Genomic DNA, 13,832 nt, shown 5'->3' with positions numbered 1-13,832 from the left:
ATGCAAGTAAAACTTCAGGCTCTCTGCCTTTATTCCTGATGAAGGGCTTTTGCCCGAAACATCGATTTCGAAGCTACTTGGATGCTGCCTGAACTGCTGTGCTCTTCCAGCACCACTAATCCAGAATCCACAGGCAAAAGTCATCCTCTGGCACCTCAGTCAACTACCTTCTTCACTTTTGGGCTCAGAATGGCAATCATGGCTTTCTGTTTGACAAAGGGGAGTCCATGATATGGACTTTGATGCAGGAATTTCTGGCTATAATTCGGAGGCAAAGGTTGATCTTCTTATTCTTTGCCCTGAAGCACTAAGACCCTTTGTCCACTAACTCCAGTTCTAGTATTTAACTGGTCACTCAGCACAGACTAGTAGGACTGATCTTCTAAATAAATAATGGTGCTGCAGTGAGGAGGTGGTGTTTGAGTTCTTGGAAAGTTGCTTTTTAAGAGCTAGCTGAGCTAATTACTCCTCTATGTTTCCTATTGACACTGTGACTATTGTGCGCAATGGAACCACAATAAAAATGTGATCATTTACACATTCTTTCAATAATTCATATTGCTTGAGAGTACAATTCAAAGAAGTGTGAAATATGATTCACATATAACTATGATCATGTCTCACTCATAGCTTTGACTGTATACTGGTACGTCAGTGCACTCATGAGATATAAATACATTTCTGTGGATATTTATAGTTGTCCATATTTATTGTGTTAATAAATTGTTGGCTTTCCAGATTTTAGAATGTCAACCCAACCACCAAACCTGGATTTATCTCTTTCTCTTTCTTGCTGTTTTTACCAGACTGCTGCTGTCTGGTTTTTTTCCCTTGAACCCAGTCCTCCTTCCAGATTGCTGGATGTTATCAAGGGAAGGCAGTGGTGTAGTGAATTAGTTATCCAGCTCTCTGAGCTGATGTTCTGTGGACCAGGGTTCAAAACCAATTGTGGTGAAATTTGAATGAGCATTTTAAATAGCAAAAAATTCTGAATTAAAATGTTAATCTTGTGGCAACCATGGAAGAAAAACCTATCCAATTCATCAATCTGCCATCCTTATTTGGTCCAGCCAATATGTGACTCCGGATCTGCAGAAATGTCATTGACTCAACCTGCCTCTGGACAATGAGGTATAGGCAATAAATGCTGGCACAACTGGTGATGCCCAAATACTGTAAACAAATTTAAAAAGGCTAGTTTTCCTGGAAGTCACAATAAATCAGCAGAATGTTTACGTCTTTCCTCCACACAAGTCAACTCAATAAATGAACAGTCGGCAGCTGTTCCAATATGCACTGTCAAAAGAAGAACAGTCCACAAAGGAAAATTAAACATCCATGTAAAGGAGGTATACTATGAATCACAGAGGATAGCAAGAAGCAGGTTAATATCTGATCTCCAGTTTTTGGATTAAAATTCTAACATGGCTGGACACACTGGGTGTAGTGAAGATATTTTCCCAGTTCGGGAATTGGGAGACAATAGTCTCCAGCTATGGGGTTGACCATTTAGAACTGAGATGAGGAAAAATGTCTTCACTTAGAGTAGTGAATCTTTGAAAGTCTATACCGTAGAAAACTCTGGAAGTCAAGGAAGATACAGATACATGTTTAGATTTTAAAGGCATAAAGGGGTATATGGAGAGCAAGTAGGAATGTGGCATTGAGAGGATCAGCCATGATCATTTGAATGGTGGAGTAGACTTGAAAGATTTAATGCCCTACTCCTGCTCCTAGTTTCCATAAGACCATAAGACATAGGAGTGGAAGTAAGGCCATTCGGCCCATCGAGTCCAATCCACCATTCAATCATGGCTGATGGGCACATCAACTCCACTTACCCGCATTCTCCCCGTAGCCCTTAATTCCCCGAGACAACAAGAATCTATCAATCTCTGCCTTGAAGACATTTAGCGTCCCGGCCTCCACTGCACTCTGCGGCAATGAATTCCACAGGCCCACCACTCTCTGGCTGAAGAAATGTCTCCGCATTTCTGTTCTGAATTTACCCCCTCTAATTCTAAGGCTGTGTCCACTGGTCCTAGTCTCCTCACCTAACAGAAACAATTTCCTAGCATCCACCCTTTCCAAGCCATGTATTATCTTGTACGTCTCTATCAAGTCTCCCCTTAATCTTCCAAACTCCAATGAATACAATCCCAGGATCCTCAGCCGTTCCTCATATGTTAGACCTACCATTCCAGGGATCATCCGTGTGAATCTCCGCTGGACATGTTCCAGTGCCAGTATGTTCTTCTTGAAGTGTGGGGACCAAAACTGGACACAGTACTCCAAATGGGGCCTAACCAGAGCTTTATAAAGTCTCAGTAGCACAATGGTGCTTTTATATTCTAACCCTCTTGAGATAAGTGACAACATTGCATTCGCTTTCTTAATCACAGAATCAACCTGCATGTTTACCTAATGAGAATCCTCGACTAGCACTTCCAGATCGCTTTGTACTTTGGCTTTATGAATTTTCTCACTGTTTAGAAAGTAGTCTGTGCTTTTATTCTTTTTGCCAAAGTGCAAGACCTCGCACTTGTTCACGTTGAATTCCATCAGCCATTTCCTGGACCACCCTCCCAAACTGTCTAGATCCTTCTGCAGCCTCCCCACTTTCTCAGTACTACCTGCCTGTCCACCTAACTTCGTATCATCGGCAAACTTCGCTAGAATGCCCCCAGTCCCTTCTTCCAGATCATTAATATATAACGTGGACAGCTGTGGCCCCAACACTGAACACTGCGGGACACCGCTCGTCACCGGCTGCCATTCTGAAAAAGAACCTTTTATCCCAACTCTCTGCCTTCTGACAGACAGCCAATCCTCAATCCATCCCAGTAGCTCACCTTGAACACCATGGGCCCTCACCTTGCTCAGCAGCCTCCCGTGTGACACCTTATCAAAGGCGTTTTGGAAGTCTAGATAGACCACATCCACTGGGTTTCCCTGGTCTAACCTACTTGTCACCTCTTCAAAGAATACCAACAGATTTGTCAGGCATGACCTCCCCTTACTAAATCCATGTTGACTTGTTCTAATCAGACTCTGCTCTTCTAAGAATTTAGAAACCTCATCCTTAATGATGGATTCTAGAATTTTACCAACAACCGAGGTTAGGCTAATTGGCCTATAATTTTCCATCTTTTGTCTTGATCCTTTCTTGAACAATGGGGTTACAACCGTGATCTTCCAATCATCCGGGACTTTCCGTGACTCCAGTGACTCTTGAAAGATCTCAACCAATGCCTCCGCTATTTCCTCAGCCACCTCTCTCAGAACCCTAGGATGTATCCCATCGGGGCCAGGAGATTTATCAATTTTAAGACTTTTTAGCTTTTCTAGTACTATCTCTTTTGTAATGACAACCATACTCAACTCAACCTCCTGACTCCCTTTAATTGTTGGGATATTACTCATGTCTTCCACTGTGAAAACTGACGCAAAGTACTTGTTAAGTTCTCCTGCTATTTCCTTATCTCCCATCACTAGGCTTCCAGCATCAGTTTGAAGTGGCCCAATGTCTACTTTTGTCTGTCGTTTGTTTCTTATGTATTGATAGAAACTTTTACTATCATTTCTAATATTACTGGCTAGCCTACTTTCATATTTGATCCTCTCCTTTCTTATTACTCTCTTTGTTATCCTCTGTTTGTTTTTGTAGCCTTCCCAGTCTTCTGATTTCCCACTGCTCTTGGCCACTTTATAGGATCTCTCTTTTTCTTTAATACATTTCCTGACTTCCTTTGTCAGCCATGGCTGTCTAATGCCTCCCTGGATAATCTTTCTTTTCTTGGGGATGAACCTCTGTACAGTGTCCTCAATTATACCCACAAACTCCTGCCATTTTTGCTCTACTGTCTTCCCCGCAAGCCTCTGCTTCCAGTCTATTTTTGTCAGTTCCTCTCTCATGCCCTCATAATTACCTTTATCTAACTATAACACCATTACATCCAATTTTGCCTTCTCTCTTTCAAACTCCAGACTGAACTCTACCATATTATGATCGCTGCTTCCTAAGGGTTCCCTTACTTTAAGATCTTTTATAAAGTCTGGTTCATTGCAAAGCACTAGGTCCAGAATAGCCTGCTCCCTTGTGGGCTCCATGATAAGCTGTTCCAAAAAGCCATCCTGTAAGCATTCCATGAATTCCCTTTCTTTGGATCCACTGGCAACATTATTTACCCAGTCCACCTGCATATTGAAGTCTCCCATGATCACTGTGACCTTGCCTTTCTGATATGCCTTCTCTATTTCCCGGTACATGTTGCGTCCCTGGTCCTGACCACTGTTAGGAGGTCTGTACACAACTCCAATTATGGTTTTTTTGCCTTTGTGGTTCCTCAATTCCACCCACACAGACTCCACATCATCTGACGCCATGTCATTCAGTGCCATAGATTTAATATTGTTCTTAACTAACAAGGCAACCCCACTCCCTCTGCTGACCTCCCTGTCTTTTTGATAAGTTGAAACTCCTTGGAGGTTTAACTGCCAGTCCTGACCCCCCTGTAACCAAGTCTCTGTGATGCCTACCACATCATAATCATTCACTATGATCTGTGCCATTAGTTCATCTGCTTTGTTATGAATGCTACGAGCATTCAGGTAAAGCGCCTTAAGAAAGTTAGCATTATCATTAGAGATATTGGAAGTCATATGATGTCCTAAGTTATCCTTGCTTTTTTCTGCATTCCCAGTCTGCCTCAATTTTACATCTGCCTGGACACATGTTATCCTGCTGTTTGTCTTTCCATTTAACGCCATACTCCCTGTCGCTTTCACTTTTCCTTTCGCCCAACTCAGAAGTTTAAAGTCCTACTGACCATCCTATTTATCCTCTTCGCTAGAACATTGGTACCTGATCGGTTCAGGTGGAGACCGTCCCAACGGTACAGATCCCACCTGTTCCAAAACTGATGCCAATGCCCCATGAAGTGGAATCCCTCTTTCCCACACCAATCCCTTAGCCACGTGTTTACTTGCCTAATTTTCTTGTCCCTATGCCAATTGGCACATGGCTCGGGCAGTAATCCGGAGATTATGACCCTTGAGGACCTGTGCTTCAATTTCCTGTCTAGTGCTTCGTAATCCCCAAACAGGTCCTCCACCCTAGTCTTGCCTATGTTGTTAGTACCAACGTGGACCACAACAACTGGATCCTCCCCCTCCCGCTCCAATATCCTTTCAAGCCGGTCGGAGATGTCCCGCACCCTGGCACTGGGCAGGCAACACACCATGCGAGACTCCAGATCCGGCTTGCAAAGGATACTATCTGTCCCCCTAATTATAGAATCCCCTATAACCGCGACTTGTCTATTAACTGCCCCCTCTTGAATGGCCTTCTGCACCATGGTGCCTTGGTCAGTTGGCTCATCCTGTCCAGAGCCCTTTTCCTCATCCGAACAGGGAGCAAGAATCTCGTACCTTTCTCCCATACCGTTTCTATACTTTGTTGATAAAATGAGATGGTAAAACTACATTAGCTTCATTTTCGTGCGTTTACAACACTGAAGTCAGTGGATGGACATCAGACATGTGATTCATTAACATCTGCTGACAGTAGACGGAGGATTTCCATCTGCAGTGTGGTCTTCAGCAGTAAAGAATTAGGTTGAATTGGAGGTGGTTTTGGTTTAAAAGATGTAGACTTAATGGGGGATTTTAATTACCAGTATATACAGTGGGCTAGTGGTAGGATAAGGGGCAGGCATTCCTAGATTGTGTTCAGGAGAATTTCCTATAGCAGTATGCATCTGGTCCAACAAGAAAAGGAGGCTAAACCAGGTTCTTGGGAATGAGATGGATTAAATGTAGAACAAGTGACAGTGGGCAACCATGTGGGGGTCAGCGATCTTTGTGTCATAAAGTTTTGAATAACAGTGAAAAATAAGATGAAGAAATATGAGCAGAGCCATTCAGCCCATCAAGTTTGCTTCACCATTCAGTGAGATCATGGCTGATCTGATAATCCTAGTGACTGGGATGCCTATGCCAGACAGTGAGGCCTCTGGCTGCAGGTTGTAGGGGAAATCTTTGTGTTCATGCATCCTGTTCAGAAGTGTTAGGAAACTTACTACTAAATAGCATGTGGGGAAGTATACCAAAGGATTGCAGCAGATCAAGAAAGCAGCTCACCAACACCTTCTCAAGGGCAACTAAGGTTGGGTAATAAATGATGGCCCAGTCAGCAATGCAAATATCCCTTGAATAAAAAAAATCAAAATTCCCACATTACCCTCCATCTGCCAAATTTAATTCTTTTAACCTAACTAAATCCCTTCACAGACACCTTATGTTTTCCTCACAACCTACATTCCTACCTATCTTTGTATTAACAGTAAATTTATCAATTGTTCATTCATGCCATGGATATAAATTGTATGCGTTTGATGCCCTAACACCGATCATTATGACACATACTTGTCACATCATACTGACTTAAAAACAACCCTTTTATGCCTACCCTTTGCTTCCTATGAACCTGTATCCATGCTAATATGTTACCCCTACATCAAAACATTTTAGATTATGTAATAACCTTTGTGGCACTTGAAATTATAGTAATAGTTGTAAATCAGAAGGCAGAAGGGAGAGAGGAACCTAGTGAAACTACAGTTGCAAGGATGGAATATGAAGCAAACTGATGGAGATGTGCTGGTCTCCTGGTTCAGAAGCACTTCAGTCTAGAGTGTCAAATGTGGTGGCTAATGAGCCAGTAGATGCATTGATGTTAACTTTAGAAAATTCCCTCAATTCAGTAAAAGTTCCATCAGATTGGAAGGTAGCAAATGTACCCCATCTATTCAAGAAAGGAAGGAGACATCAAACCGAGAATGGTTAACTTGACATCTGTCAGGGGAAGGTGTTAGAATCGATCATTGACATAGAAATATAGGAAGTGAAAATACAGAAAATCACTTGGCCCTCTGAACTGCAGTATTACATAAATGGACAATGACTCCTGAACTCCGAACTGCTGTAGTGCATGAGTTGGTCTGCAGATACAGCATGCAATCAAGGAAGTTAACGTGATGTTCTATTTTATTATGGAAGGAATTAAACATAAAGTGACTGTACAAGGCATTGGTGAGACTGTACCTGAAGTATTGTGTACTCTTTTTGGTCCCCTTACTTGAGGAGGGATGTACTTGTATTGGAGGCAGTCCAGAGGAGGTTTGCCAGATTGATTCCAGGGATAAGGAATTTGTCTTATGAGAAGAGTTTGAACAGTTTAGGAGTTTAGAGGAATAAGAGGAGATCTAATAGAGTTTTATGAGATGCTAAAAGGGATTGACAAAGTAGACATAGAAAAGATGCTTCCTCATGTGGGGCATTCTAGAATGAGAGGTCATATTTTTAAGATAAGGGGTAGTCAATTTAAAACAGATGAGAAATTAATTCTCTCAAAGGTTGTGAATCTGTGGAATTCACTACTGCAGAGGGCCACAGATGTTGAGACATTGAATAAATATAAGGAGGAGATAGATTTTTATCAGTAATCTCTTGAAGGGCAATTAAGAGCAGGCAGGAAAGTGTAGTTAAGGCTGAGATGGAATCAGCCATGATCATAACAAGTGGTGGAGCAGGCTCAAGGGGCTGAATTGCCTACTTCTCTTAGTTCATGTGTTCTTATACTTCAGTTTAGATTAGATTAGATTACTTACAGTGTGGAAACAGGCCCTTCGGCCCAACAAGTCCACACCGCCCCGCCGAAGCATAACCCACCCATACCCCTACCCCTACATCTATATCTACCCCTTACCTAACACTACGGGCAATTTAGCATGGCCAATTCACCTGACCTGCACATCTTTGGACTGTGGGAGGAAACCGGAGCACCCGGAGGAAACCCACGCAGACACGGGGAGAACGTGCAAACTCCACACAGTCAGTCGCCTGAGGCGGGAATTGAACCCGGGTCTCTGGCGCTGTGAGGCAGCAGTGCTAACCACTGTGTCACCGTGCCGCCCACGGTGTACAAGGCATTGGTGAGTTCACATATTGAATACCTATGCTGTTTCAGTCTCTTTATTGAAGGGATGATGTAAATAATTAGCAGCAGTTCAGAGGATGTTTACTCGATTGATATCTGGAATGATTGGGTTGTCTTCTGAGGATAGGTTGGACAGACTAGCATTGTTTCCACTGGAGCTTTGAAGAATAAAAGGTGACTTGTTTGAACTGTATAAGATCCTGAATGGTCTTGACAATGTTTTCTCTTGTGGGTCCGTCCAGAACTTGGGACACTATTTTAAAGTAAGGCTTCACTGTATGTGGACGGAGATTAATTTTTTTACTCTAACAAAGCTATGCAGCTTTGGAATTCTGTCCCTGAGAAGGTGATGGAAGTGGAGTCACTCAATGTTTTTTTGTAAGATGGAGGTGGACAGATTCTTGTTAGCAGAGAAATCTTTGAGGATGGAAATGTGGAATTAGAAGGACAAATAGATCAGCCATGAGCTTAACAAACGACAAAGCAGAGTCAACATGATTAGGATTAGTGATTGAATGGTCTGCTTCTGTTATATTTTGTTTGCTTGTATCAAAATAGAATACATCTGCCGTTTCCCTGGTGATTTTAATTGTTTTAAGTTCCTTTCTCACTTTCAATTCTGATTTACTATTACTTCCAGTGTGTTATTTATATCCTTTTCATTGGAGTCAGTTGTGAAATATTCATCTGTAATTTCTCTATTTACCATAATTAGGTCTACAGATTCACTCTCTAGAAGACCAACAGTCACTTTTACATTTTTACATAGAAACTCTTTTTGTATTTCTATTTTATACTTAAAATTGCTGTTCTAGATTAACCTTAGTCGTTCTTTGGGCAGAATATGAGGATGAACAATCTTTTAACTTGAACAAAATACTTGCAGTATTATAAATATTTTCTCACCAACATGTACAGAGATGATATTTTGTATGTCTGGAGCAGATGGCACTTGATGTTAGGCCTCTTAGTACAGAGATAGGGACATCACCAATGCCAGAAGAACCCCCTTGCAGAATTATATGCTTTCCTGTTAGTTTTTTTTTAAACCATCTTTAACTTCCTTTATTGGGCACAGGTGGTTCATCCATTCCCTAGAATCTTTCTTTCTCAATGAAATGAATCTTTTCTGAGTATTCTCCTTAAATGGTTGCTACTTACTGCTACAGACCTACACCTTAATCTAGTTTCCCAGTTTACTTCAGCAATTAATTTTATTTATCTCATCAATTTTTTCTCCACCCTCTCCTTGTTTCCTGAAATGCACCTATCATGGCCCCCTCCTTTTTCTGATATACACACAGCCCCCTTGGCAATATCACCCAAATGTATTGTATCTGTTTCCACATTTATGTTGATGATGCCACCTCAGCTTTTCCTCAGCACCATCTCACCTTCTCAATGAAATGAAATATCTTTTCATTGTTAGTTTGAAGCAAATTGTATGCACTGCTTGTCATTGCAAATCTGCCCTGCAAACAATGTCAAGTTGACCCCAAGACCAGGTCCCAACCACACGTCAGCATGAATACCTGTTTCAGCTCCATATCATTATCTGATTCTGCCTTTGTCTCAACTCATCTGCTGCTGAAACTCTTATCTATCCATTTGTCCAATATTTTCTTGACTATTAAAATGTACTCCTGATTGGCAACCAATCCAGTATCAACTTGATCTCAGACTTTGCTGCCTGTAACTGTAGCTCACACCAAGTGCCATTCACCCATCCACCCATTCTTGTGCTTGCTTGATCTACTTTTGTTCCTGGATGCAAGTTGTGAAAATTTCTAATCCTTTCCACCTTTCTGTCCTCTTTAAAGACACTCATTAAAATCAATCTCCATCTGTCCGTTTGTTTTTGGCTGAATGTCAAAGTCTGATAATTATCAAAGTTTGATAAGACAGCACTTTGAGGCTTTTTTTGTGGTAAAGTTGCTAGATGAATGCATGCTGTAGTTGTTGCTTTCATGTCCATAACAATGCCTTTCTAAAATCTCTGTAAAATAGCTTGCATCTCATCCTGTTTCAAATAGGAAGTTAATATTTGCATTTGCATCACAGGTAAAAGAAAAAAAAGCCTTAAATTTATAGTGTCTAATCATTCAAAAATGCCTCAGCTAATTTCACTTTAATTTAGATTCTCATACTGATCTTACACATCTGGTATTAGCAATGCAACAGTCTGTATATGATTTCAATCATAATGGTAACATTTCAGCACAGGCTATTTAATAGTGTTCAACTCAAATATATAGATTTATGGAAGTACTATTGTAATTCTGCAGATCTCTCAAAACCAATGACTGGATGCTAGCTGAGGGAGTCAAGCAGAATTCTGAAGTGGTAAACAACTATGCCCACGTTACAGACATTGTTCAAAATACAAAGCTGGAATCCCAAAGTCCTACAAGTCTGAAAAGCCCAACTGGAAAATCTGCAAAGGTGAGTTAGACAAAATCATCTTTTTGTAGGTTTTCAATAGAACTAAGATAAGTGACATTTCCTAATTGTTATCCTTCACTCTTAAGATTGAAATTACTTTGTGGATAATGACATAATATCTCAATGCACAGGTTAGCACTTCTGCTAAAATGCCAAAGAGAGAGATTTGAGATGCCTTGGTTAAGTCTTTCCCTGTCATGAAGCCCTGTATTTTTTCTATTGACTTGTGCTTTGTAATTACTTATTTAGCACTTCCAAGAAGAGATGATGTAATTAGATACTGAGAATTCTGAGTCATGTGATATGACAGTGACTTTATTATTGTCATCCGGTATCGTTTCCAGAAACTTCTATGTGCATCCTGAATGAAGTTTATAAGGAACCAAGTCATTTCTATGCCTGTTATTGCCTTCATTTAAAAATTTATTTGATGGCCTTGTCCGTAATGTGAGCAGATGCAATATGTCTGATTTTCCACATTGTATCAGTACCAACAGCTGTACTATTGAAATATCTTTCTTTAGCTTCTTCCAGCACATATTATTCGGTAAGTCATCTTTAATTGAATTTTTCAAGCTAAAGCAAACATTCTGAAATATTTATTGAGCTGAATTTTTTTGAATGCAAGGCTACAAATGCTGTGAACACCACCAGTAGGTGGCATCAAGAGTGCACATGTGCAAAGAAACCTGCTTTGTAATTTTGGAGCAATGGAAGAGACTGTCTCGGTGCTTCAATACAAAGTGATCCAGAACTAGGGGATGCTGGGGATGGCAAAGAGATGTGAAAGCTTGGATCAGCAATTTACCCTTCAAAAAGGGTGGCACAGGAGCTCAGTGGTTTGCACTGCTGCCTCACAGCGCCAGGAACCCGGGATTGATTCCACCTTTGGGCAACTGTCTAATGTGGGGTTTGCACATTTTCCCTGGGTCTGTGTGGGTTTCCTCTGGGTCCTCCCATTTCCTCCAACAGTCCAAAGATGTGTAGGTTAAGTGGATTGGCCACAGGAAATGCAAAGTTACAGGGGCTGGGTGGGATGCTCTTAACAGGGTCACTGCGGATTTGATGGGCTGAATGACCTGCTTCACACTGCTTTTTTTCAATGTAAGTTCCTTTCATTGCATTTTGCCTATGGCTGGTTTGAGGATAATGCTTACTCCAGTTTTATTGCTGAGATTCAGGAGTCAATGATTTCTTGACATGATCTCATCTCATCTCAGCTGTCAGGTGCAAGGCACTGCATGTGACTCATTCAGTTAACAAATAGCCATTGTACGCTCAAATTTTCTTTCAATTGCCTCCTTAAATCTTTTGATTACCCTCTTTCTGCACCCAATGGATTTTCAGCAATGCTCCCAACCCACCCCCAGGAAAGATGGGAGAAGGTTCAAAGACACTAGGATATTGACTTTTTTTCCTGATATTTTCCATTCCCCTCTTCCTCTAAACCTGTGAAAACCTCTCTTCTTTGAGAAAAATTGATAGAAAAAGGGAGGTAGGATGAGGAAAACTGGCCTCAAGGTGAAGATGCTTTTTGGTACTTGTTCTTTAAGATGAAGGAATGGGACTGAAGCTGGGGTGGTTCAGTGAGTATATATAAGTTGCATTACAACAGAGCAAAATCAAAATGATAGGTATGTAGGCTTTACACATAGCTTAAAGAAGGCCAGATTGCAATTTTAAAGTCAATGGGGAAATTGAGCCATTACACAAAAGAGACGTGTCAAGGTGAAGTGGTAACGAATGTGGTACGAACAACACGGTAGGTTAAACAAGAATGATAGTGGAGAAAGGAACTTGAAAAGGAAACCATTGTGTGCCATGGTTTTGAGATATTGAAGTGTGGCCAAATCCAAGAAACTGAGCTTCGGCAAATTGTTGGGTGAAGAGACAGAAACAGTGGAAGATTCAAAGAGGGAGGATAATCTCATGTTTCAAAACTGCGAAAAGGTAGACATGCATTTATAAGAACTGACAAAGAGGGGCGCTGTAGTTTTTTTGGTGCAGAATCACTGCTAAAGCAATATATTCAAAAACTGGTTCAGTTCACTGTTTTAGTCTTACAGCAGAAAGAGAATTTATTGAATTTGATGAGGTGCACTGATTACATACTGATTTCAGTAATAGACTAATCTAACTTATAATTTATCACTTAGCGTGATGGCATCATGGTGAACACATTTGAGTAGAAATTTTAAAATGCTTACGAGGACCCGTAGCTGTTCACAACACAGAAGGAGGCCATTCAGTCCATAAATTTCTGCACTGGTTAATAAAGATCTACTTACTGTAATCTCATTTTCCAGCTTTTAGCCCATAGTCCTGGAGGCTATAGTAATACAAGTGAATATGTATGTACTAATAGATGTTACAAGGCTTTCAGGCAGTGACTTTCAGTTTCTGAGTGAAAAAATGTTTTCCTCAACTCTCCTTGTAGCCTTCTACCTCTAAATGTAAATCTATGCCCCCCTATGATCTTTTACCTGTCTACTATGGAGAAAGTGTCTCCCTATCCACTCTAATCATGCTCCTCACAATCTTATACACCTCTATCAAGTATCCTCTTAATCTTTGAATACACAGAAAACAAAGCTAGCCTATCCAATCTTTCTTCCTACCTCAATCTTGTCTGCAAATTCTCTAATGCAATGACATACACCCTATAATGCAGTGGCTAAAACTGCATATACGATATTCCACTTGTGACTTAACCAACATTTTATACAGTCCCAGCATAATCTCTAGTTCGTGTATTCTAAACCTCAGATAATAAAAGCAAGTATCCTATGTATCCTCTTAACCATTTTATCTACCAGTCCTCTCAACTTCGGGGACCTGTGGGTAAACAGATGAAGGTCTCCCTGATTTTCAGTACTTTTCAGTGGCTTTTCCATTCATAGTATAATACCTTTCCTTGTTAGCCCTTCCCAAGTGCTTTACCCCACACTTCTGCTCCGCCAGGTTACTAGTCCATTGATATTCTTCTGGAGTTTATGGCTATCCTCACTCTTTATCAGCCCAAAGATTTTCATGAAACTCATATCCTGGACAGTTAAATCAAAATTATTAATGTACATTACACTTCAGACTGTTTCAAAAGTGATGTTACATTTGTAGTTTGGGGCGGTGCAGACTGGCATCTGATTCTGGCTCTCGGAGCATCGTGATTATATAAGTAAACTAGTCATCCAGAAGACTGAAATAAAAATCTAATTATATTTGAATGATCTTTCTCCTCTTGTGATAGAGTTGGCTCTTGCTGTGATACAATTAAACAGTGAAACCTGCAGGGCCCCCTCCACCTTTTATGTACTTTTTGTCTGTTTCAATCAGCCATTAAGCCAACAAGCAGAATGTTTACTTTATGGTTATTCAGCCACGCACGGAGAGA

The 13,832-nt window shown here is 40.8% G+C and overlaps 1 protein-coding gene across 2 annotated transcripts in view; it reads left to right on the top strand.

Moving 5' to 3' along the window:
- The window catches only part of crybg1a (crystallin beta-gamma domain containing 1a), a 209,140-nt gene that overhangs the window by 41,185 nt on the left and 154,123 nt on the right, over window positions 1–13,832 (top strand). For both annotated transcript variants that reach the window (XM_072552693.1, XM_072552698.1), the window contains exon 2: window positions 10,285–10,441. In XM_072552693.1, the coding sequence (XP_072408794.1) occupies window positions 10,285–10,441 (157 nt within the window). The remainder of the gene's footprint in view (window positions 1–10,284; window positions 10,442–13,832) is intronic.

The sequence above is a fragment of the Chiloscyllium punctatum genome, chromosome 3, assembly GCF_047496795.1.
Source record: "Chiloscyllium punctatum isolate Juve2018m chromosome 3, sChiPun1.3, whole genome shotgun sequence".
Lineage (NCBI taxonomy): Eukaryota > Metazoa > Chordata > Chondrichthyes > Orectolobiformes > Hemiscylliidae > Chiloscyllium > Chiloscyllium punctatum.
The sequence above is the reverse complement of the archived record's forward strand: the minus strand, read 5'-3'. Positions and strand labels throughout refer to the sequence as shown.